The following is a 24,705-nucleotide window of genomic DNA, read 5'->3' on the forward strand; positions in this document are numbered from 1 at the left end:
GCTAAGATTTTCCATGTTTGCTGGAACTCTTTCAGTGACAATTAATTGCCTGTGTTCGTATATGTTTATGAGCCTCAGTAAACAGGCAGCATATTTACGTCTCCCCATTACCTTAAGAAATAAACTTCCTGAAGAGAAAAAAACTCATGCTCCCTGATTACAATCTAATTTTAAGTAAACAAGGGGTGGGAAAAGTGACTCGTGAGCAGGACTTTGCAGGGAGGAAGGTGGGAGGTGAAGAATTTTCTCCCTCTGGAATCATACCACATCTAATGCTGGTAGTATTAAGTTAGTACGCTGCAAGAGAGAAATGGCCTTGGCTGGTCCTCTTAGTGTTTGGCGGTTTGTTTGCCTTTTTTATCCTAAGAGTACAGACTCAAGACCAGATGCAATGTTTTCTAACTTGTGATGTGGAGCTGCCATAGAAAATGCCACCTTTGAAAGGCATGTCTTCTAACCCATGCACAATCCTGGCATTTCCTGAAAGCTCTAAACTATTGATGTGTGATCCTATGATATGCTACAGCCAATGTCTCTCTCCCATTTCTTCACATTGCACTCACTGCCATTGCACTGCTTTCTCTTCACGTGAATCTCTTCCAGAACTGAAAGTTCCAGTCTTTTGCCCCACTGGTTTTATTTGCTGCAGCTTTTACCATGCAATGAGGGTTTGTGGGACCAGAGGAATCCCCCATTTTTTGTCTGGGGGATTGCATTACCCCTGACTGGTCATTTTATTTTATCCTCTTCCCCACTGCAGGATGAATTAACTCTTGTGAAGTGTTCAGAGATGTGTAGGAAACAGTAGACAAAAGACTAAGTATTATTTACTAAGTATTATTTAGGTTGTATCCATTGACATCTGCAGAAAGAAGACATTTGTGCATAATTTCAGTCTGTCTGTACAACTGACTGCTGGTTTCACTGGCTTGAGCTTGTAAGGGATTATCAGGTGGAAAACACAAACAATTTAGTGAATGTTCATTGTTCACTTTTCATCTAAAATTTTTCACTCTGCTGCTGTCCAAAGATTTCTTCTAGGACTGGGTGTTTAGGTAAAAGTAGACAATCAGAAACCTCTGAGCCATAATGTAAAGAGAGAAGGTGATAAAGTGAAAAATAATGAAATATGATGATAGATGGCAATTCTTTGCTGTTGTCCAAAATCTTATCCATTAACTCTTTCAGATTTAGTTTGGTTACTGCTGAAGGTTGGAGAGCAATACTGTAGGGTTTTTTCATGCAGGCAGAGAAAGGGTGTGTGTGAGTGGGTAATGCCACCTCCAGTGGTGTTTGGCCTTTTATGAAATGAAAGCACCTGAAAACAGTGGCATCCCCCAACACAGAGAGGTTCTGTAATCCCAGACACTTAATGCTGACATTGTTAAGGTTTTTTGATCCTGTGTCTTTTCACCTTTTCCATGGCTATCACATGCTTTACTGATGGTTGCACCAGGCTATGTACCTTCTTAGAAACTTGGTTAGCTCTCCTTAGATAAATCAGCTTGATAAATGATCCATTAAATAGTAAAATTCTGTGTTCATCAATATAGTTTTAAGGAAGCTGGACTGAAGGAGCTGACAGATCTAAAAATAAAATCCTTCTTGTAATCCACTGTAAACAAGCTGTCAAACATTACTATGGTCTCCTTTGTAATAGCTTTAATGAGTAAATAGAATAAAATCAGAGAGACAGGTTAAAAAATGTAAGCCAAATATAATTGTTCTTTTTTTTTTTTTAACCTATTATATTGCTTTAGGTGGTGGTATCTCTATTTCTCTAGTTCTGACTTTGAAAATTTTGACATAATTTTGCCAGAAGTTAATTCTTCTAGAATACATATTACTGCTTTTCAAGAGCAAGGAGCTAGAAAATGTTTGAATTGCTCCCTGACTCTGATACCTGTGGCTTTAGAAGGTTTTAATAGGATAGCTTATTTAAAAAAAAGTACATAGAATTGTATTTTATCAAATAGAAGTCCCTGAATTTTCTGCTAGGTATCTGCTTTTTTCTTTTAACTTGGTTTTTGTGAATGAAGAAATCTGCATTCTATGGCAGGTAAAAATACATCCAAACATATTCAGTTTTTCTGTACTTCAGGCTGTTAGGAGAATGAGGGTTTTTTTCTTTTTTCTTTTTTTTTCTTTTCCCTTCTGTTGGTTAACTCCAGGTTTCTTATCCACAGCTTTGGTTGTTGGTGGGTTAATAATATCCTTTGGTGTCTGTCTTTGAATGTACTTGGCTGTCAGTTTTACAGATGATGTGTTCCCATTTATTTAATTTAATTTTATTTATTTAAACTTCCCATTGAAAAGATCCATACTGCACACCTGGCTCTTGAATCTGCCCCCAGGTCAGTGACACCAGTGGCAGCAGTGCCTTTGCAGATGTGCTGGGATCTGTCTTGCTCCCTGGGTTCCCAAGGCTGGGACTGGCTGGGGCTTGATAATGAGCCCTCCCATAGGAAGGAAAAAAAAAGTTGTGAAGTTTGTTCACTGTTGCTCACTGGGATCGAACAGCTTGTCTTTTCTTTTGAGGAACATTTATACTTAACACTCGGTAGGCAAACTGCTATTTCAGTTTGCAAGTGGATTCAGTTATTCAAATGCACAGGCCAGAAAATGAAGGGGATTCTATTTAAACAGTGTGCTCCCAAGTCACAGATGATCTTTTTGATGTCTGTATTTTGCAAATGGAAATTTTCCATTTTCCAGCACTAGCATTTGTTCAGAGGCTGTATGCTATCTAAATCTGCTTTTGTGGCTGTTCATTTGCATTTTTGCTATGCTATATTGCCTCCTGTCTTCTCCCCTTGGCCCCCCACTCTTTTATATTGAATTCCTATTTTTGCTGCCTCCACACTGTCTTGCATCTCTGAAGGCTCAATCATGCGAGATGCCGAGGACTCAGAGCAAACAGCAGAGGCTGTTCAGCATCTGGTCAGGATTACAGGTGAAAAGGGAAATCCAAAGCATCTGCATATTGAAGGCTTTTGCTGAGAGAGAGCAGATGAAAGGTGGAGCTGTTCCCCACTCAGATAATAATAGTCCCACTTCTCCTGTAGCTTCCCACCTTTTCTCAGAACTGCTGGAGCTACTAGCCAGTGCATCTGATGGGGGAGTGTGTGGAAAACTTGGGTTGAAATTTTATGGCATGATTTGAAATACTCACAGTTGTCAGATGATGTAGTCAAAACAGCCCTTCCTGGAATTAAAATAATGATCATGGAAAACCTTGCATGCTCATATAGCTTTCTTGGTGAGAATGCACAGTTTTCTACTTCCTTTGGTATTTATCTTTTATTTTGCCCTCTGCACATAGGTTTTTTCTTCTCCCAAATCTGGTTACATCCACATCTACAAGCAAACCGCTTAGCAAGAAAAACTGCATTAATATCCTGAGGGAAAATTGAGAAGGTGAGGAGAGAAGCACAACAACTTAATTCTGGCAGTTGAAAGAACAATCTGAAAGTTGTCTCGGCTCAAAGTATCATGAACCGTCAAGTAATCACTATTCACTTCTGCAGATCCCAACCCTCAGACTATTTCACCCTCAGGGAAAGCTGAGCAGAGGGGTTCGGGGGAGAAGAAAGTGTGAGCAAGAGTATCCTACACTACAATGAAAGGCAGCATATTTAAAGCTGAGCAGTGATACAAACCGTGGGGCTGGGAGGCGGGGATTGCTGGCTTCTCCTCCCATTTCTATCTTTTTTCTAAATTCACTTCTCAGAAGAGAAGATGAATGAAAAAGAGGGGCCCTCAGAAGAGGGACCACATGGCCCTGGCCAGCTTGGAATGATAATACTAATTATAGGGAATGAAAATATTCAATAGTTTATCCAACCAGGCTTTTCTTCTGCATCTGTTGGAAACTGGGGCGATGGTAGTGCTCCACTAGGCTCATCCAGGTGTGCAGGAACCTGCTGAATGACTGTACAGTGCTCTGGGAACAGAGCACTCGTTTTGCAAAAGTTTTTCTCCTGTCACAAGAGGCAAATACCTGTACGAGCATGGCATGCAGAGGGCTGGTACCTAAGAACCAAAGATTATGAATGCCTGGTGATGAAAGCACAGTGTATAGGCAGTGTTCTGAGCGTGTGTATGGCTTCCCACGCTGCCCCTTTGGACTGGCTGTGGGGCAGTTATGGGAATCCATAACAAAACCCTCTGCTTTTGAGAATAGCAAACTGCCGGAGTAAAGCGTGATATTTCCATGTTCCTGTCATGTGCAAGCACGTGCCCACAAACCAAAACACAGCTGGCAAGTCTAATTTTAGCTCTACCAGCCTTGAGAAGTGTCCCTTTAAAGAAATTCTTTTTATAATTCCTTTTTTTCTTTTTTTTGAAGCAATTTGGTTGATAATACAGCAGCTGACAATCCCGTTGCCATACTATGGATGATTTAAATAAAAACAAAAAGAAACTGCAGCCCCACATTTTTTTTCCCAAAAAATTTATAAATAGGCAAAACCACTGTAGAAAGGCTCAGGAATCTGATGACATGTTAAAGAAATAAGTTATTATAAAAAAGGAGAAACGCTAGGATTTGTGTACGAGAGGAAACATTTTGTTATTCATGCACTTTTTTTTCCTGATGATTTATAGCCCTGTTGTAAGACAGACTCTTCCTTCGAGTCTTTCGGAGGATAAATATTTGGGATCGCGGTGCTGACACAGGTCCTGCACGCCTGGGATCTGTGGCAGGTGTGGGGCTCTCGGCCGGACGCGGGGGCCACACCTGGCCCTCACCTGGGCCCGGGCGGCGGCGGCAGCTGCTGCGAGCGGGGGAGCCCGGCCGGGGAAAACGCAGCCGCGGGTAACTTTTGTGGCACCGTGGTATTTTCACACGTCTGGGGAAAGAAGGCACCCGCACGTCAGGCCGGCCGAATTTCCCCTTTTACCCTCTTCCTCCATTTTGTTCCAACTTTAAATAAACCAAGTCTTATATAAGCGGTCTAACAAAGTATGTATTTAATATGTCTGGCCCGGGGTCGCCTCTCCGCGAAGTGCCGGATGACGGTGCGGAGTAGTTTTCTGAAGAGAGAGGACGACGACGACTTCCTTGCTCGGTGACCAAGCTCCGTGACCTTCCCCCTCCCGTTCGTAAAAAAATACATACATATATATATATATTTTAAATTAAAATCATAAATATGAAACCGCGTTTTGGGGCTGGTGAGCCTCGTCCCCCGGGCCGCGGCGTTAGGATTTGCCAAGTCCCAGGGCCGCTTTCCGGAGCTGCCCGGTCCGGCGCGGGCGCGGAGCGGGCGGGGGCGCGGAGGCGGCCGCGCGGCCTGCGCCGACCTCCCGGGGGAGCGGCGCGCCGAGGTCCCTCCCACCGGCGGCGCGGCGCGGAGGGGGTTTGAATGAAAGACAGGACGAGCCCTGAGCACCATGTCACTCCGTGAGGGAGGCAGCGGCAACTAGGCTGGGGAAGGCTCTTCCCTTCCCCCCCCTTTTTTTTTATTTTCTTTTTTTTTTCTTTATTTTTCTTTTCTTTATTCTTCTTTATTTTTTCCCCTTTTTTTTATTTTTTTTTTTTTATTTTTTTCATTTGGTTGGAAGGGGGGTGGGTGGGGAAGCGAGAGGGGAGGGCTCGAGAGCGGAGCGAGCCGAGGAGAGGACGAGAAGAGCGAGCGAGAGAGAGAGAGAGAGCGAGCGAGGGAGAGCGAGCGAGCGAGAGAGGGAGCGAGCGGCTCTGCGGAGATTTGGAGTTGCACTGTCTTCCCGGCTCCTCTCGCAGGACGGTTCCCTCCCGAGCCGGGCAGCGGGCACCGCCGGAGGCACGCTGCTGCCAGCGGGAGAGGCGGGCTGCTCCGCCGCGGGCACCCGGGCACGGGGCTTCCACCCAGCCACGCACCCACACCCGCACACACCCCTTCGCGCACGCACACTCACACACACACACACACTCTCTCTCTCTCTCTCACACACACACACACACACACACACACGTATATGTTCGTGCGGGAGCGTTTTTGGCTGCGCTGGAAGTAGCGCGCGGTAGACGGCGAGGAAGTCTCGGCAGCCTCCTCTGTCGCCCGCGCTGTCAGGAGTAGCGGCGTGAGAGGAAGAAAGGCCCTGGGGCACTACACCCTGCCAACGAGTTCCCCGCACCAGCCAGAAGGACTCCAGCTACATGGGCAAACGCCTGGACCAGCAGCCAATGTACCCCCAGTACACCTACTACTACCCCCACTATCTCCAAACCAAGGTAAGGGCTGGCGGGGCCGGGTGCCTGGCGGGGGATGGAGAGCGGAGCCGCGCGAATTGCGGGCTCGCCTCTTCGCTTTGGCGATTTTTCTGTCTCTTTCTCTGGTTTGCTGTCACACAGAGCGAAGCTGGTAGGCAGAGAGCAGGCGTGAGAGAGGCAGGAAGGTTACTGTCTGCCCTCCCATTTATTTCTTTATTTCTTTTAATTTTTATTTTTTTTTCCCAAGGGCTGCTGGCGTCGGCTAATTCCTTTTATTGTTTGGGGAGAGCAGTGCGGTTAACGCTATCGTAACAGCGGGCAGGTAGTGTGTTTGTTATGGCATGGGATAAAGATTGCTCTGGACAGCATCGGATATAAAAGACTTTTGGTGTGTCTTCCAGTGATCTCTACAGTTTTTCCACAGCTTAAAAGCATTTTGCTGCTAGAAAAGCTGTCTGTGGCGACTCAAACTTTTAATCAGCTGAGGAGGAGATGCTGTGGAGCTCGGAGGGAGAGCTCAGAGCTAACCGTCTGTAAATCTGGTGGAGTTTGTTTCAGTGCATTGCACTGGTTTTAATATTTCATTAAATATTGAGGCTGATATGGCTGTACTCTGTTGCATTTAAAAGGTCTAGCAATAGTGGGTAACTACTTCTGGAGAGAGTATCCAAGCGCGGACGCTTCCGTTTTCTTTTTCCTTTTCTTAATTTTTAAAATGCCAGCAGACTGGAAAGCAGGCCGGCCTCTCTTAGAGAGGCTGAGTGAAGTCTATGCTACCTGGCCATGAGTTAGTTAATTAAAGCCTTATTTTTATAATGCCATTGTATAATAGCCTGCTCTCTGAAAAGATTTCCTGTGTAACCAAAGGACAGTAACAAAAGAAAGCTCTAAACCGAAAGTTTGCAAACCCTGTCAGGACACTGTATTTGGAGGAAAGAAAAAGGAAAAAATACACACTTCACAAGGTGAAGCGTGACCTCATAGCCACAGATGAACAGTTTCAGTAAATAAACGAACATCCTTTAGGAGGGAAAAGCCACGGCAGGGCGCGCACACGTGCATATGGTACTGCGTGCACACATACACATTGCGCTCCTGTGGCAAATTTAACACATGGGACATTTGATGTGTGCAACTGTGTGTGGTGAAGTGCCACAAGGGAGGCTGACTTCTCCAGACTTTTGGTTTGAAGCACATTGATCTGGCAGCAGTTGTGAAAGGATAAGTTATATTCCTTGTTAATAAAAATTACTTTCCCGTTAACGTTTATAGCCCGACTACTGCATTATATAAATTAACTAATTGTAAAAACTGCAGTTCAGGCTGTTTGGAGTTCTGATGACACCAGAAGCACTCAGTGTGATTACAGCCCTGTAATTCATGGCAGGGTTACCTCTCGCTTCTTTGCTCTGCTGTTTCTTTCACTGCATCATGCAGATATTTTTTTGGTATAAAATTCATCCTTTTTTAAATTTTGTATTTCGGCATGGAATTTATCATTTCTCCCCCCTTCCTTTCAAGGTCAATTCAAATAGCGTTTTACCTTTGTGACCATTTAGTGTGTAATGTTGCTGTTGCAGCAGCAGCCCGTCACTAGCTTGACTGCAATATTGCCTATAGCTTTAACTGTTTGGGGGATTGGGGACGCAGGCTGATGCTATTCCTCAAAACCTGGCAAGCCAAGGACATGAAACAATTGATGGTGTTTTTTTGAAAGAACAATAGCCTCGAGTATTGGAGGAGAACTATTGGACATTCCATCCCTTTTACTCACGTAGTTTACATTTTGCCAGTTGTCCTTATTATTTCTTTTTTATTAATTTTTTTTTAACTTTCTAAAATAAGCTTTTTGAAAAAATTAACCTCGTATTTGAGCTTAAAGGAGAAAAGTAGGTTTTCTGTACCATGACTTTTTTTTAACCCCTTGCTTTAAAAAATAACTTAAATGCATTTTTATAGCCAGTATATAAAATTATCAACGCTGTGAAAAGTCATGTGCATCAGTCTGGCACTATTACAGTAAGGACAGGTAAAATTTCAAATTGGTGATACGTTTTATATGCCTTTATTTTTTCTTATTTTCCTTGGTCCACAGTTAAAGGCGTATATAAACTCTAAATAATAAACACACATACACGTGCGCATATGTGTGTGTCTATATATATATATATATGCACACACACACATCCAGTTGCAAGTATTTCTCTTCTATAGACCATAATAAGACTTTAAAGTAGTGCAGACAGGCAGCATCTGGATTTTGTTACCTTAAAGCTAGCCATCAGCTTCTGGGACATTTTAAAGCAGTTAGATCCATTGTATGTCTAAAGCTAATAGTTGAGTAATCAAATAATCTTGTGGTGGAGAGCTGTTATCTTTTATCATCCCTATTGGAGCAACACATATAAATAAACCTTTGTATGGTTCCAGCCAGCCTGAGAACTTCAGCTTCTTATTTTCCAAAAACTGCTCTTTGTACCAAGCATAGTAGGACTCAGCTCTACAGAAAGAATGTGTTTTTATGCTCATAGTCATGCATGCAGGGCGGGGGGGAGGTTTGCACATTCACTTGTAATTAAGAAAGAAATTCTAGGTTTTCTTATGGCATTTCTGTACAGCTTCTGAAATTCAGAGTGGCAGTGTGTTCAACAGGCAAAGTTTGGAAATTCATGCTCCCCAGCTTGTTTGGGTGAAGTGCTGCTTTTGCTTTGCTTGTTTGGTGAAGTTGCCTTGGTTCTCCTTTGAGAAGTACCGCATTACTGTACATCACGTCCCTCTCACGGGGGAGCACGGAGCTGTGCAGGATTCCAGCCTACAGTCCGTGTGTGTGTCTTCTAATGGGGCTGGCGTGTTCTTGTGCAGAAAGGGTGTAAATGAATAGCTATATGGGTAATGGGATTATAAATAGAAAAAATGGATTCCATATGTTTGTCTGATTGCTTTAACTTTTTAGTGTTTCGTGGCCTTTTGTGGAACATAAAGCATGCACTAGTTCCATTTACTTGGGCTCCTTTATTATCAAATGCCACCACTGAAGCTAAAACTTTAATTTCAGGTTTAGAAAAAGCCATTGTCATCCAAAAAAGAGAGGAAGGGGAGGGTGTCAATCCTTATAAGGCACTTGCAAGGAATTAAATATGTCTCTTAAGGACAAGCACTGGGTTTTGGTGTGACACTGTCTGACAACTTCAGTTTGAATGTACAGTTTTGGAACTTTAGGCAGATGCTGAAAGTAGGGAGAGAGTCCAATTATCCAAGGAGTTTATTTTGGAGTAAATGGTTCTGGTTACTGTTGTAAGTGAAGTATAGTCTTCTTGTTGCAAAAAATTTTGCAGGGAGGTGGTTCAGCTCATGTATATCTGATGAGAATCTGTAGTAGTTTTTATTTTATTTTGACATGTTAGGAGAAATTCCTCAGTTGCATCCTTGCTGATGGTGTAACTACTCAAACAACTGGCTTGCAGCAGTACGTTGCAAATTGTCACGTAGAATGTTAAGGATGCCAAATCTTGCATTATGATCTGAATTTCTTTCTTTTGTTTCTTGCTTGCCAAAGCAAATTCTTTTCTCTTTGCTGTTTAACACAGAAGAAAACAAAAAGAAGCACAGTGAAATTTCATGTTATAATATGAAAAAGGGGAAAAATATATTAACTCTGAATATATTTGAAAGAGTTTCCTTGATTTAGTAGGTGATGTGTTTTATCTTTGTCCTCTGCAGCTTATGATTAGACCTCTTGCTGGGGTCAGCTTTCTTTGCAAACAGTCTACTGAAAAAACCTGAATCACTTGGGTAGAAAGGAGGAGGTGCCACAGTTACCTGTCGACAGGAGTTGTTTGGTTTACGATCTCTATACCTGCACTTGGGGTAAAAATATGCCAGTTAAGCAGCTATTTCCGTGTGGTTTGCTTTCATGCATTCTCCAGATATTTCCTACTTATTAGTCATGGTTTGGGTCTGCTAGTTTAATTTTCATGCTGTTGTCTCTGCTGCCCAGTCAGATGGCAGAAACACCCCAAAACAAGAGGCAGTGTTTACAGTACCCACAGTACCTCTTCATCTCTGTATGCTTGATGCATGTGTGAACACGTGCAAAAGGAAGAAGTGTGATTTCCCAACACCTACCTGAATAAAACCCCATCTTTGTGGCTGTGAAAGGGATGCAGACTCACCTGCAAGCAAGAGGGTTTAATGAGCCTGTTCCTGAAATGACAGATATATGCCCCAGCTTAGTAAAGAACAATTAGGCAATTCAAACAGGTGTACTCAGAAGAGCTTAAGTTTGGTTTGGTGATTTTGTGGGCACACATGCGGGTTTGTGTTATGTCTCCTTTTTGACATTTTTTAGGGCATCTTTTGGCATGAGGGAATTGAGGACTTCCTTCGGTTGTGTGGCATGAGCATACCTTCCTCTCTGCTCCATCACTCTCTTTTGGAAAGTGTGCACTTGGAATCGGTGCAAAGCTCTTGCCTCTCTTCACCTTTTACCTACCAATCCCTTTAGTCACTCACGTTTCTGTTTAGCGGGTTTACGGCATTCCCCACTTTTGGCCATCTGGCCGTACAGAAGGCCTTGAAGAAAGCGTTCCAGATACGGAGATGCCTGACAGGGCTTCTTTGGCTGGTAGTGTTCAGATTGTGTTTGGTGCCTGGTGTGAAGCAGGGGTCAGGTGTAAGGAGTAATTCATCAACCACACACTGATTTCAGGCTGCATTTCCAACCATCTGCAGCTTGGATCACTGCCAGAGCTCAAAAGTCTAGCTGGAGCCCATGTGATCGTGCCAAAGTAAAGGCAAACACTTGCAAATAGAGAAATGCATTTCTAGGAATGAAGTTTGTTCGCACTTAGCCCCTGTTTGATTCAGTATGTCACAGCATGTTTTAAATGCCTCAGAGAACTGCCCAAAAGGAATATGAATTCATTTAAATGCCATTTAAAAGTATTTCAGCCTGGCTATGATTTTGATGTTAGTATTAATATCTAGCTCTAGTATTTGCCAATTGGCTTAAACAATAAGGAAGATAAAAGTCGTGTTCCTCTGAAAATGCAGGAATATATAAACTCATTTGCTCTCCATTTATCCTTGCATGCCTGGATAAAAATACTTTTGTTGTTTCAAGGACCATGATGATATGTATTAAAATAGTATTAAATTTCTTGATTGATCTTCCTTTCATATGTTGCCTCAATGCAAGTCTGTTTGAATTAAAAACTAACCAACCCACAAAGACCCACAAATGAAAGCACCAAATTAAAAAAAAAAAAACCTCACAAAACAAACCAACACACAAATTAAAAAAAAAACAAACCAAACCTGTGGAAAAGGAATATTCAAATTTTTACTACTTCAAACACTTTCATATTATAATATTTTATGGCTACTTATTTTGCAAGCAGATATTTGATTTCTGTAACAAAAGATGGAAGTTGCAAGCATTTGCCAGATGAGGCTACAAAGATCTTGCTGTGGCGAGTGTGTTCATAGTTATAATTTAAAATGCCTTATACAAGGTGCCCTTTCCAACAAAGTGCAGTGGTTCAGAAATAAACTGGTTTGGTTTATAATGCATGAAGTCCTTTCAAAGAAAGCATGATGGTATGCTTGCACTTTCATTCAAGTATCTTGGTAAAAATCATCAGACTGTCAGTTCTTAAATTTCCATGAATTAAAAAAAATATAAGAAAGGATGCATTTCAAGTAGGATGTCTGAGTTAATTTCGGGTCTTGCTGTGAGTAGCCTGTAGAGTATTAAATTTTTTTTTTCCTTTTTTTTTTTTTTGTTTTTTTTTGTTAGGGGTGGGAAGTGAATTTTCCACTATTTATACTCCAGGCAGGGACTGAGTTTGCTTGCGATCAACGTTGTTCTGGACTGCCCAGGAAGAGAAGCAGACTTTTTTTAAAAAACAAATAGTTTGGTTGAATTTTCTTTTTCTTGAAGAAAAGAATTTTAGTGCTAGAAATTGTATGTAGAGGAAAATAGTTAATATGTCTCAAGAATTTGCTTCCAGTGCTGCATTAAAATTGTGTTTTGTAACAGTCTCATCAGTTACAGCTGTATGTGATTAAATAGTGTAATATCAAAAGCATGTGTGAATAAGAGCTTTTATGATATAGTTGTTCCATACCAAAGACTGCAGATGGGCAGAGAAGGGAGACAGAGAACAGTGATTTACTCAGATATAGTCAGAGCTTATACTCCAAGTATTCCTGTAGTGGTGTTTTGCAATTGCTTTCCCACTCATACGGGCAAGATTGAGTAACAAAGGGAAGGTTGGAAGGAAACAGTTTTACAAAGAGAGTTATTCTAAACAAGCAGGTATCAGCCCAAGAATGGTGTCTACTGATGCAGAATGATGTACCAATATTTTAAGTAGAAGATAAACAATAATATTATTGAATAGAAGTTTACAGTGAGATGGATCTGTTATGCTTCCTTTGAAAAATCAATGAAAAAGATTCAGTGGTCTTCAGCAAGACAGAATCAGACCCACAAAGCACATACTGATCACCATGGCAAAACCAGGACAGCTGAACAACATGCAGGTTAAAAAGAAACAAACAAATAACAGTCACAAAAGAAAACAGCAAATCAAAATGATTCTACATTGTGCATGGGGCCGAGGACATACCTCATCTGATACTTAACAGCATTTTGTGTTTGGTGTGGCTATAATTTCTCTTTAACATTATTTATCGTGATTTATAATTTTAGAGAATGAGCAGCATAAACCAGATGCTTTGTCTTTGTGTCTGTTCCTCTCTCTGCCAGTTGAGATACGATTTATACAGAGGGGAAGTCTAATTGCCATAGGAGATGTCTCACATGGAGCCCAGTGCCTGTAATGAAGATTAACAGTTTCTGTAAGAGAACTAAGTGCACTTAATCCACAAAAAAAAAAAAAAATAAAAAAAGTATCAGAGAGCTGGTTTTGCTTTTAGTTATGTAATTCTTAAGATAAAAATATTATGTAGCCTCTTTGAAATTTGAAACAAGTCAGTTTTCTGTGTCGGTCTTTTCTGAGGATACAGTGTTTCTAAATGAAGAAGTTATGGAAACATTGCTTGTCCTATCTGTAGCTGCAGATTGGAAGCTCCTGTTGAATTCCTCAGTCATGCTGTCTTTTATATTTTGTTGGTTTACAGCAAAATCTAATCTCTTCTCCTAAAAGTTTTTTTATTAGCTGAAAGACTTCAGGTCTGACATTGTCAAATAAGAGAAAGAGATTATTTTTTCTGTATTTTGTATGAAAAAAAAAATTTTTTTTTTCTTCCTTCTTTCTTTCCCATTTATCTTGTTTGTTTTTGGGCTTGCTTGCAACCGTGGTGGAATTGCTTATTTGTTGCAAAGTTAACTTCAGTATCAAATGTGATAGTTTATTTAAAGGTAAATATTTACATTTTAAGTGCTTCATTTGTGGTATATTTATGCAGATGAAATTGTTTGGACAGATTTTCTATGAGGGTTCCTCTGTTAATTGTATTGACTTCATTCAGATGCAAATGAATGAAATAAACCACCTGACATATATAGATCATAGTAGAAGCCAGAAGACACATAAGATTGCATGTTTACAATGTAAAGTACTCTGATATTTTGTTCCTTGTTGGTGTCTTCCTGACACATGTTTTATGGTTAGTACCATGTGGCTGATGATGATTTATTTGCTGTCATGTTGTGGAAGTGATGTCACTCCTGTGTGATTCAAATTTATTCAAGAAGATAAGTTGCTGAACAGACTTGTGTTCCCCACTCCCCAAGTATAAATCAAGCAGCAGTTTGTTTTTATTCTGTGAGTTTGCATTCACAGACTTAATCCTGAAGCTGTGCTTAAATACTCTGCTGCAGAGTATGTGTCGGACTAGAGAGGGGAAGTCTTACTGGTGGACCAACATGGTGTTGTATTTAACTGATTGCTCATTTGGCTTCTGTTCCACTCCCTGCCCCACCCACTCTCACAGCCCTTCCTCTGCCCAGCTATATTTAGAGAGCAGCCAGGCCAAGCCATTCAGAGTTCAGTATCGACGCTGCCCAGGAACCTGACCTTTCCGCCTCCTGCCGATGGCAGACGGCAGGACTGGATCAACCATCAAATCTCGTGTGTCTTGCCTGCGAGGGACTCTGGTTATTTGGAGCAACACGTGATGCAGTCTAGCTGCCTTCCTGGTTGAGAAGCTGGCAGGGTTTGTGCCAGGGTTATGGGAGGGTGAAATGCAGACTGAAGATGCCGTGGATAGGGCAGAGGGCTGTTTTGGATGTGCAGTCCTAGAGCTGGCAAAGTCTTGCGGTGCTGCATGGGTGACTTGCGAGATAAAGCCACATCAGGGGACTTCAGATGGAGGTGTTTCACCAGAGGGTAAGGGAGCCTGGTGTACCGCTACATCATAAAAGGTTTTTAAAGCTGGGTATCCATAGTTACAACAGGAGAGTTAAAATCTAGATTTCAGGGACTCACCTGGTGTAATGTCCTCCTTCCCTTTAAAGAAGAAAGTGTTTGGCAGTTCTTAAAGCTAGAATGATGTGCCTGTGTGAATTCCCTGGTGCTCAGAGAGCTGCCTGTTTAAAGTTTGCTCTATTTTCCCTTCTTGCTTTAATTTTTCTGGCTGTGGAAAAAAATGACATTGCAATTCCTAGCCATATAAGGGACTTGTTAGTTTCTTTATGTGGTTGGGAATTGTTTCTCCTTTTGGTCTTCAAAGGCTGTTGATGCTTATTATGCTTTAAAGTGAAGGAACTACTTGCTTGGACAAAGGCTGCAATCCTTATTTCTTCTCTTTCTCACTTCTCTCTGACCTTTTATTGGGGACGCGCATATAAATAAATTCTGCTTTTGGTGTCATGCAAGTTGATGGATACTCTTACAAAGAGAGAAGCATAATGGGAAATGCAGTCTTCATTTCTGTTCTCTCATTTTGTACTGATGAATTTGGTTTGGTGCCAGTTAGTAAGTACATGACCTTTTCCCTACATCTTTTGATTCATGACAGGGAGTGTCAGAGCCGTGTTAGTGATCTCTCGTTACAGCTTTTAACAAACTATGAAATATTAAAAATGAATTAGGTCACTTGGAGCTCGGCTAATATGTCAGCGATGCAGGGTGGTGATTTCTCATTAACGAAGCATAGCACACGGCTTAAAACACAAAATTCAGATTTTTGTGAACACGGACAGCAGCGATGTATTGTTTTGAAGTCAGGACATTTTTATCTTGGAAATGTCATCTTTTAAAGACAAACCAAACAAGGTATTTGCAAAGATGGTGTTATCAGCCATATTTGTTTAGTGTTCATTCCAGAAAATCATATCAGGCTCAGCCTAATTGGAGCTAAGTTTTTCAGTGTATTTACTTTAAGATCAGAACTGCCAACAAGACTTCTTTTAGTATCAGCTGAGATGTGTCTACACAGCTGTCCATGCCCTGCTTAGCTGCTATACACAACCTGATAATCTACCACATGTAACTGAATGGCACAATATACACTTGTTTGGTGTGCAAATGACACTTCTGGAATTGTTTAGTGGAAGGGAGGCTGGCGATAAAAATGTGCTGTGAACGGTACAATGAATAAGGTAAAAAAATAGGACTGATAGCTCTTAGACAAGCCTCTGCCTGGTTTTTGCATTCATGAAAACTACCTTTAATACGACTCTATACCTGCAAGACATCAGAAAAAAGTCAGAGGCACTGCAGTCCTTCAGATGTTTGACAAAGCGTGCAGCAGGACTTGGTAAGCTGAAAGCTTTACCTAGGCTGTATTAAGATGACGTTTACTGTGTCAATGTAGAGCTGCACTAAGTGTACTGTTAAACAATCCTTCGTGAAAACAAGCATAAAACAGACATATTGCTGTGGCCTTTAGCAAAGCAGCTGGGAACTTTCTGCCTGGGGGAGCATCGTACTCATTTCATTTCATGTCTGTGCTCTTTGTGTCTCTTTGGAGCTTTTGCATCCTAAAGAAACACATGGGCTGGTCCAAATTTTTCCGTGTCCTTTTTGGTGTTGCTTTTACTGTGAGTGTAAGATGGAGTATTAATAAATCTGCCTGATGTACAGTGACTCCACGGTGGCAATAACAATGCTGGTCTGTCAGTGCCTCACAGATACAAGTGTGCAATGCACTGAGTTGCCTCGAATTTTGAGATTATGGATATAATTCCTGTCTCTAGGAACAGCTGTGAGAAAGAAGTAGACTCCTGGCCCACCAGGACATACTTGTTATCTGTGTGATTTAGAAGCCTTGCCGGCCACTCAGTTTCTGCTTTATATCTCTGCCATTTTATGAAATCACTGTAATTGTATACAGTTGTCCCTGTGCAACATGCAATTTCCTGTAGTTTGAAAAGCTTTCAGCTTAAGATTGTCTAAACTTAATAGCATAAACATTAATTTACTGTGTTAGATGGGTTATTGGGTGTTTTTAGCATGCAGAAGTCTGGCAGTAATTGTGCTGGACAGAAAAAACAAGTTTTGTTTCCTTCACTGTCTGCCCTGCTTTGACTTAAATGGATCCCTGGTGATGGTAATACTTAGCATGTAGCAGTCATTTCAGTTTTCAGTGGGCTGTATAAACATTAACTAATCTTCAGAGCCCATTCTGAGAGGTGCCTTAAAACGCCTTATTTGCTCATGCAGTGGCTGCATGCAAATAATGATATCAGCTTTTAGAAGCCTGTACTGGATTACCAAGGGTTGGGGGGTAGACTTGTGTAGCATCCACACCTTCTCTCCTTGGACAGAATCTGGAGATGAGGAATGCTGTTGCTGCTTTATGAGCAAATGTGGTGCATGTGCGTCTAAGACTGGAGAAGAAGCTGGAAAAAATATCGGAAAGACATTTTCAGAAGGTGACATGTTCATCTCTAGTTATCAAGAAGTTGTTGAGTGCCGACAGCTTTAGCAGATGGAGTTCTCAAAGACATTTGACACTAAACCCAATGTGACTCTTGGAATTACAGAACACATTGCAAGACCACTTACCTGAGGCAAGTGCCTGAACCTGCCTGCTGGTTTAACATTACACTTTCCTCTTGAGCCTTTCTGCCGGGGAAGAGGACAAATGGAGCAGGGTGAGAGGGTGCACTTTCTGGAGGAGAGGACTTCCCTGTTGTGTCTGCAGTGCTGGGGAAGGAGGTTGACTGCAGTCCTGCTGAGGTGACTGAAAAAGATGTTTGTGGTGTTACATGCCTTGAGGGGCAGATCAGGGCCCAGCTTGCAGTGCTTTAGAGATTTGAACAGTGTTTGGCCCAAATGTTTCCAGGAGACAATAACTTAGCAGACACCTGGACAAGGACGCAAAGGACTTCTTCATTCTTCCAAGGAGAAGGGAAAAAAATGCCTTTGAACAGTACATGTGCACAGCCCCCAGTCCCACTGGTCCTTGCCAGCTTTGTTAGGCACTGATGGGAAGGTTAGAGAAAAACAACTGTCACAATTCCACCAGCATCGTGTAAGGAAGCTGGTCTGTGTTCAAGTCCTTCAGGTAAATATTTCAATTCTACAGCACCCTGTTAATCACCAAGGCAATAGCAAAGAAGTTATTTATGGGTGGGTGTTAGCTAAGTAGTAGTTCATAGATACAGAACTGTCACAGCCAACTGGCTTCGGTTTTCTCGTGCCTGACGTCGTGTGCCTTGCCGGGACTTATTTTAGATTTTCTGTTGTTATTACTCTTTTTAATTCCTCTCACCTTGGCTTGTAACAATATCATATGTGCTTCCCTCTCTGTTGTGTTGGAAATAGTTACATTTTAAAAAATCACAGCTTGTTTGGCTCAAAGGTACATCATGGATGGGAGAGAAATGATGATATTCTTGACGCTGATAACTTCTTGTGTCCCAAGGGTTTTGTTTTAAATATGTGAAAACACTACAAACAAGGGTTGATTATTGGTGTTTTAAAACTGAACAAGGAACTGTGCCAATGGCCACAAAGATGTAGATTGTGATTTTACAATGTGTGTTGAGGAATGAAGTAGGACTGCCATGCTCCAGCAACAGCCGATGAAGTAGGCGTTTATGCTTCATCTCTCCTGGTCTTTTAGCAAGGGAGTAAATTATTAGTTGTTTATTATTTCTTAACCTTCAGTGGGTGACTTCCTTTCTGCACTAGTCAGCTATTTTGAGGTAGAGATAGGTGGATTTTATTTCCTTCCTCTTTCCCACATTCTCATTTGCTCTTAGGATAGATTGTCAAGTAAGTTCAAGCCTTCTTTTTTACCAGCCTGAGGGTCAAAGAGGTGATCTGAAGCTTAGGTGACAAGGACAGACTTTCTGAAAGCTGAGGCATAAGGGTGTCTTTACCATGAAATGAATGTAAGTAAAGCCAGAAGCCTTATTTCTATTCTACAATTTGTCCGTGTTTTGTGATTTAGCAAATCTACTTCTTTACCAATGTCTTTGTTTTGATTTCCCCCTCCTCCCCTTATTTTGGTTTTCTTTTTAGCCTTTTAAGAACTCTGCTGGTTCTCATTTTTCTTTCACCTAATTCTCATGTGTATGCCATGGTGCTTATGCTACCATTTGACCATCAAAACTTTTTTGTTATATATAGATTTTACTGTTGTATTTCCTAAGCCAGTCATATTCTTCCCCTCTTTTTTTTTTTTTTATGGTATTTTACTGTTTGCAGGCTGCCTCTGACTGTGCAGTTTGGTTGTGCTGAGCTGCATACAAAGGCAGGGTAAGAGATAGTCCCTGCCTGCAAGAGTTTATGAGCAATGTAAATAAGGCAGCCTCACAAAGGTGGGTAGGAGCAGCAAGGAGAAGAGTGAAGTGCCTGGTAGGAGGTTGCATTGCAAAGCAGTGCCAGGACCCAGATGGTAGATGGCAAGTAGTGTTTACTGTTTACCCATATACTGTATGCTGCTCCATCACCTTGGGAATGAGTCACTCTGCCTTCCCAGTTCATGCATTGCTGGCTTTTTTTCATTTTCCTCCCTAGTACCTAGAGTTTCAGTTGCTCAGAATCGTTTCTTCTTCTTTTTGTGCACTACCTTTGTGCTTACCTGAGCTTTAATTTCTCCATCTTTGCCGTTTGGTGGCCAGTCTCCCGTGCATTGTGTGGCAGATTTTGGGTGTTACAAAGTGAAGGAAGCCATGGAGTGGATTTCTGGAGTTGCCTGTGTCCATAAACTGGCACTGAACAAATACAGTCTCCGCTGATGTTGCTGGCTGACTTCACGGAGAACGCAATGGAACTGGACAAAAGAGCAAAGCAGTTGAGGTCACTGTGAGACAAGAAGTCTATTCCCAGCAGATGAGAGCTCTGGAAATATCCCAGTGTGAGATGGCTGGGGGCTCATGCTCGGTGTGGATTAGAGCTGGTATTTTTTCATGCTTGCTTCCTGTTTCACCAGGGCTGTAATATTGCAGGAGAGCCACGCCGTCCACAACTGTTCGGTGCTTTTGAAAAGTAAACACTGTGGGGGAAAGGGGTGCATGTGTCTTGCACTTCAGCAAGTTGCTTGCTGGTAAATGCTGAAATTTCAAAGGGACAGTGCTCTGTGCAGTAGCTTGGGGCCTCAGAGCCAGAAGTGCTGGTCACCTGCAGCTCCTTTTAATTTCAACTAGAACCGTATGTACTTTGCACTTTTGAAGACCAAGAGTTCCTTAGGGCTTAAATGTTACTTTTTTTTTTTTTTTTTTTTTTTTTTAAAGAGTGCTTGCAAGCTGTCAGGGAAACCTCTCACTTTTACTGTATTTTTTGTAGAGGAAGAAAAGAGATTTAGAAGACAAAGGGAAGAAGTTTGGGTTTTTTGGGGTGGGTTTGTTTGTGTTCTTTTTTTACAGCTGTGAATAGAATGTATATCTAAAAGCAGGTATCTCTTTAAAGGGAACTCTTCATTTTGTTAGTGGTGTGATGTTAATGGTTTAAATAACTTTATTGTTTATTTAGCTTTGACAACTTAGATTGGATAATGAAGAGGGATGTGATTTCCTCCCCTATTTAATTTTAATTTTTAAAAATGTTGTAGTATTTGTGATGCACGGACTGCCACAAAATGATTATTTGCTTGGATAGAAAAAATGCAACAGAAGCTTCTCTAGCAGCTATGTGAAGTATATTTTTATTAAACATGCATTTTGAGAAATTCCTACTGCTTTGGTCTGTTACCAGCTCTTCCAGTTATACTAGGTGGCAGGAATTTATTTTTACTAAAGTACTTTAATTCAAAAGGATCTAAATTGTCAGAATGTGTGTTTGTATATGTACCAATTCTAATCTCCCTCAAGATTTCTGGGAAAAACTTGAATGTCTAATCCAGGTATACCTGAAAGGCTCGAAAGTCACACAATGAAAAACAGAATGCAGTCTTCTGAAAAGCTTAAGATGTAACATCCAGCTTCACCAGGGCTCCCTATGTTTAGGTGTTCAGCTGCAGTGCTGAGTATTTCTCGAGTTCACAGATGGTAGTTTTAGCACTCAGCTGATGATTGGCTATTTTTTAATTAGACATGCATTTTGAAATTCTGCGTTTGTGTTTCATATTGATGCCAAGTGCTGCTCTATCTGTTGCTTGCTCAGCATTTACAGTGGGAATATCCAAAGCAGACAACTAGAGGAAAAAAAACCCCATGCCTGATTTGTTTAATTATATTAATTTTCTCCTCACTGAGGTTGGTAGAAGTGATTTATTGGGACAGATGGAGTGCTGGTGTTGGGAGACTGGTAACATGTGAGGTGTTTTCCCTTTGGGCCCCATCCTGTGGTCCAGGTGTGCTCACAGCTGAACAGTGCCTTGTAAGCAACTCTGCTGAAACTGCAGCACTGCATACAGGATGAGGAGTTATTCAGTGGGAAGAAGACTGTCAGAATTTGGCCTTTAGGATAGAAATTTCATTTTGTGAGTGTATTACAAACAAGAGAGAGTTAAAAGATGAAAAACTGCTTCTACATAGAAGAATAATACTGTTTCAATTTAAGCCTTGGTTTAGTAAGCTTTCTTGGAAAGAAACTTGTTCCTGAGGGCATTTTATCTATTTTTCTCTCTCTCTCTCTTTGGGTTTTATACTGCTGCCCATCATGGCAGTATCTGAATGCTTTCTATGTAGAGATTGATAGCAGCTTTGAAGTCCCCAGTGAACTGTGCAATCTTTGACACATCTTCCTTTAAGGGGTGAGAAAATACACCGGATGGGATTTTATTTTAAAAATATTTGTATTACGTAATTTTACATTCTAATAGTATTTTTTTATACTGTTGTTTTGGAAGATGTTAAGTGTTTTTTAATTTATTTTTTTCTTCTCCTTTTCATGGTTTGACTGAGGTTATGGGGGACAAGAAGTGTCAGTGTTACGTTCAGAATACATTACTGAGTTTTAAAAATGTGTTTTCCTAAATGTCACATCAAGCAGATAAGGGATAAGTTATGAAATACCCAGTGTTACAGAGGTTTTCTTTTTTGTTCAGTGTTATCTAAATTGTTTGAAAAACATTCAGATAATATTTGCACTTTTTCAGGTGATGCATACCAGATCTATATCAGCTAATGTAAATTGTTAGATGCAATCTTTTACCTTTTAAAATTATTCCAGTAAGAGTAAATATTTAAATTAGTACATAAGACTAAGTTCTTAAAGCTAGAAAGATTACAGTGAGAGGATTTACTAATTGGTTTAGATACTCAGTTCTGAACCATTTCAATATTAGTCTTACGTGGCTAATCTATCTATCTAGCTGTAGTCTGTTTAAACAAGGTACTTGGCTCTTCCCAAATAATTTCAAAGAGAAATAAAAATAACATCATTTTCTCTCTTTCTTTCTAGTCTGTCATAGAAACACCTTGATTAGTTTATATTTAGTTTATATACGTGGGTGTCTTCCTTGGATGTGAGCAGTAAGAAATTTTTGAAGAAACTCAAATTGTAACGAGTCCTGTGGTTAATTCAGAAGATGACTGATCCTGTTGTCATTGCTTAGTTGTTGTTTTTCTAGAGCAAGCTAGATCTGTCCTGCTGCCAACATTTGTGAGTGGTGTTTCCAGGGGTGTCCTAGTGAAGATGGAAGTCTGTGGTAACTTTTGACTGAAAAATTACTGGTGGTCATTTCATAGCTAGAAAAAAATTGAAGGTAAATCACTCATCATTAAGGCATGGATTTGAACTAGGCTGTGCATTTAGTAGGCAGATTTTGGAGAAGAAGAAATTATGGTAGAGTTCAGGAAAAATAGGGAGAGCAGGGAGGATAATCTTCAAGTGTGAAATTTCATTTCCTCAATATGCTGATAGTATTTTGTTAGAAGGTGTGCAGTATTAGAAGAGACCTCATCCAGACCATGCTCCTTTCCTCAGAAGTGAAATAAAATGGATTTACAGTACCTCTTCCAGACATTTCTCAGTGGCTTGTATTATAAGGAGGCCCAAGGAATTTCTACCTCATGGTGAGAGATGCAACTGAGGAAGCTGCTGGATCCCTCACCCTTGGTTAAAGAGGGTTCTGGTAACTTCTTGTGTAGGTGTGTTAGTAATTATATGGTGAATTGGGAAATATAAAGGCAGAATTGTCTAGTTCTTTGATTTTTTTCCTTCAAGGAGGACTTGCTGTTCCTCCCCCGTAAGACAGTTTTAAACAGGTCCATCTAAAATGTCTTAATTTTTTTTTGTATTGCCTTTTTTTTCTCTACAGCTGCTATTTTAACTTAACATGCTCTACCTTATCACATTAGTTAAGTCAGGTTTTACCCATGGGTTCAAGCTTGTATATTCTTGTTGGAAAAGCTGTATAGCCTTATCTTATTTCACTATTGAGTGCCCATTAGGTTTGGTGGGCGCTTCTGGGTACGTAATATTTTTGGAAATCAGACCATTGAGGTACACTTTGGTTATAAATATCTGTCAGTTAATTAGGCTTTAAAATGATAAAAATTCACAAACAAAATACATCTTCCTTCACCAGTAAAAAGGCCGGGTCAGCTGGGATGAGCTCCTGGCTGGCATGGACGGCATACCCACGTCTCGCTACGTTCTTTGAGCAAGTTTCCTTTTTGAGGCCTGTGAGTCAGCAGGGTTTTGAAGTGGATGAGTCATAGACAAACTAGCTGAATGATGGTTACCAAGTGGGTGGGGGAAGCAAGGATTTTATTCTGGGAAGGTGTAAATGCAGACAGAGGCCAAGTCTGGAGGTGAAGGAGGCCACAGGATGAAAGGCATTAGCCGATAGGAAGCACTGAACCGGTGTTTGATGCTGGCTGCTCTTTGTGGTTCGCTGCAGCCATGTGCTTCCTCCTGGCTCTGTTTGATGCTCCTGTGCAAAGTCTGTCCCCCTCTTGGCGAGCAGATGTTCCAAATGAAGAGAGGATAATTCTGACAGACAATAAAGCAACATTAACTTTGCTGAGAGCCAGCTAGTTTCTACCCAAGAGTTGCATTCTGACCAGAAGAGAAATGTAGCTAGTTTGTGCTTCATCCTTTTCAGTCATACAGAGCACAGACCTTTAACATCTCTCTGACTGGGACAGGTAGCATCAACCATGCCTGTGCAGAGTGGATTAGTGTGCTAACTTCTGAAATCAGAAACAAAAGTGGCATATATTGTACTGTCTGACAAATCTTCTTGGAGGGCTTAGAAACAAAAGTACAAACAATGTGAAAACATCCTGTTCTGGACAATCCCATTTACTGGTTGATAGAAAACCAGAATTCCACTCCAGACAATCCCTTTGTGTTTCTCATATGTTCCTGCAACTCCTTATGTTGTAATGTAATTTGTAGTGAGGTCTCCCTTAAGGTGTGAAGATTTTTTTGTTGCACAGTAGTTTGTAGTTCAACTGGAAACCAGAAAATATGACCATATATCATTGCCAATAGAGCTACTGCTGACCACATATCTCTGTATATTAGCAGATGGTGATAAAATCTGAATTTTTTTGTGTGATGGAGTGCTTGCTTAGAATGGGATAGCAGAATAGCTGTCAGTCAGAAAGCTGTGGAAGGAATGAAGAGCAGTGGTTTAACAATCAAGCCTCTTGCAACCCTGGTTCTCTTTCCCTTCTTCCCAGTATGTTCAGATAGCATAGAGAGAGTAAATACTTCAATTGATAGTATCCTGGAGTGCTCAGATACCAAAGGAAGAGACTCTGGTCACCAGACTCCAGCTGTCCTGTTTCCTCTCCCAAATGAAAAAGCTTTTATCAGGATAGCATATATAAATAATTTTCATTGCAAGCTCACTCAATCTAAAACTATTTTGAGTACAAAATTTGTTTTCTTGCGTCTGGATGTAGAAAATGTGAGATGATGAGCTGAAGGGTGAGAGACAATTAAATATATACTCTATAAGAGATATATTGAGAAAATTAGTAGAACAAAGAAAGAGCCAGTGGCTGAAAATTGAAGCCAGTAAACTTCAGAAGATGACCCAGTGCATGTTTCGAAAGGCAATGGTAATTTAACAGTGGAACATGTTGCTGAGGGATGCAGCAGACTCCCCAGTCACTTCAAATCTTTAAACTGGCATTGGGTCTTCCTCATTCATCTTTGCTATGTTCAGCCCAGGGGTTTCTGGGTTATATT

General features: G+C 41.0%; 1 protein-coding gene across 3 annotated transcripts in view; it reads left to right on the forward strand.

Annotated features, from left to right (window-relative positions):
• Positions 1-5,617: 5,617 nt before the first annotated feature.
• RBMS3 (RNA binding motif single stranded interacting protein 3) overlaps positions 5,618-24,705 on the forward strand; it is a 446,028-nt gene continuing 426,940 nt past the window's right edge. For all 3 annotated transcript variants that reach the window (XR_004495821.1, XM_019005566.2, XM_015617215.2), the window contains exon 1: positions 5,618-6,214. Coding sequence is in view for 2 of the 3 variants with exons in the window: in XM_019005566.2 (XP_018861111.1) it covers positions 6,140-6,214 (75 nt within the window). In the remaining variant the exon portion in view is untranslated. The remainder of the gene's footprint in view (positions 6,215-24,705) is intronic.

This window comes from Parus major, chromosome 2 (assembly GCF_001522545.3).
Source record: "Parus major isolate Abel chromosome 2, Parus_major1.1, whole genome shotgun sequence".
Taxonomy (NCBI): Eukaryota; Metazoa; Chordata; class Aves; order Passeriformes; family Paridae; genus Parus; species Parus major.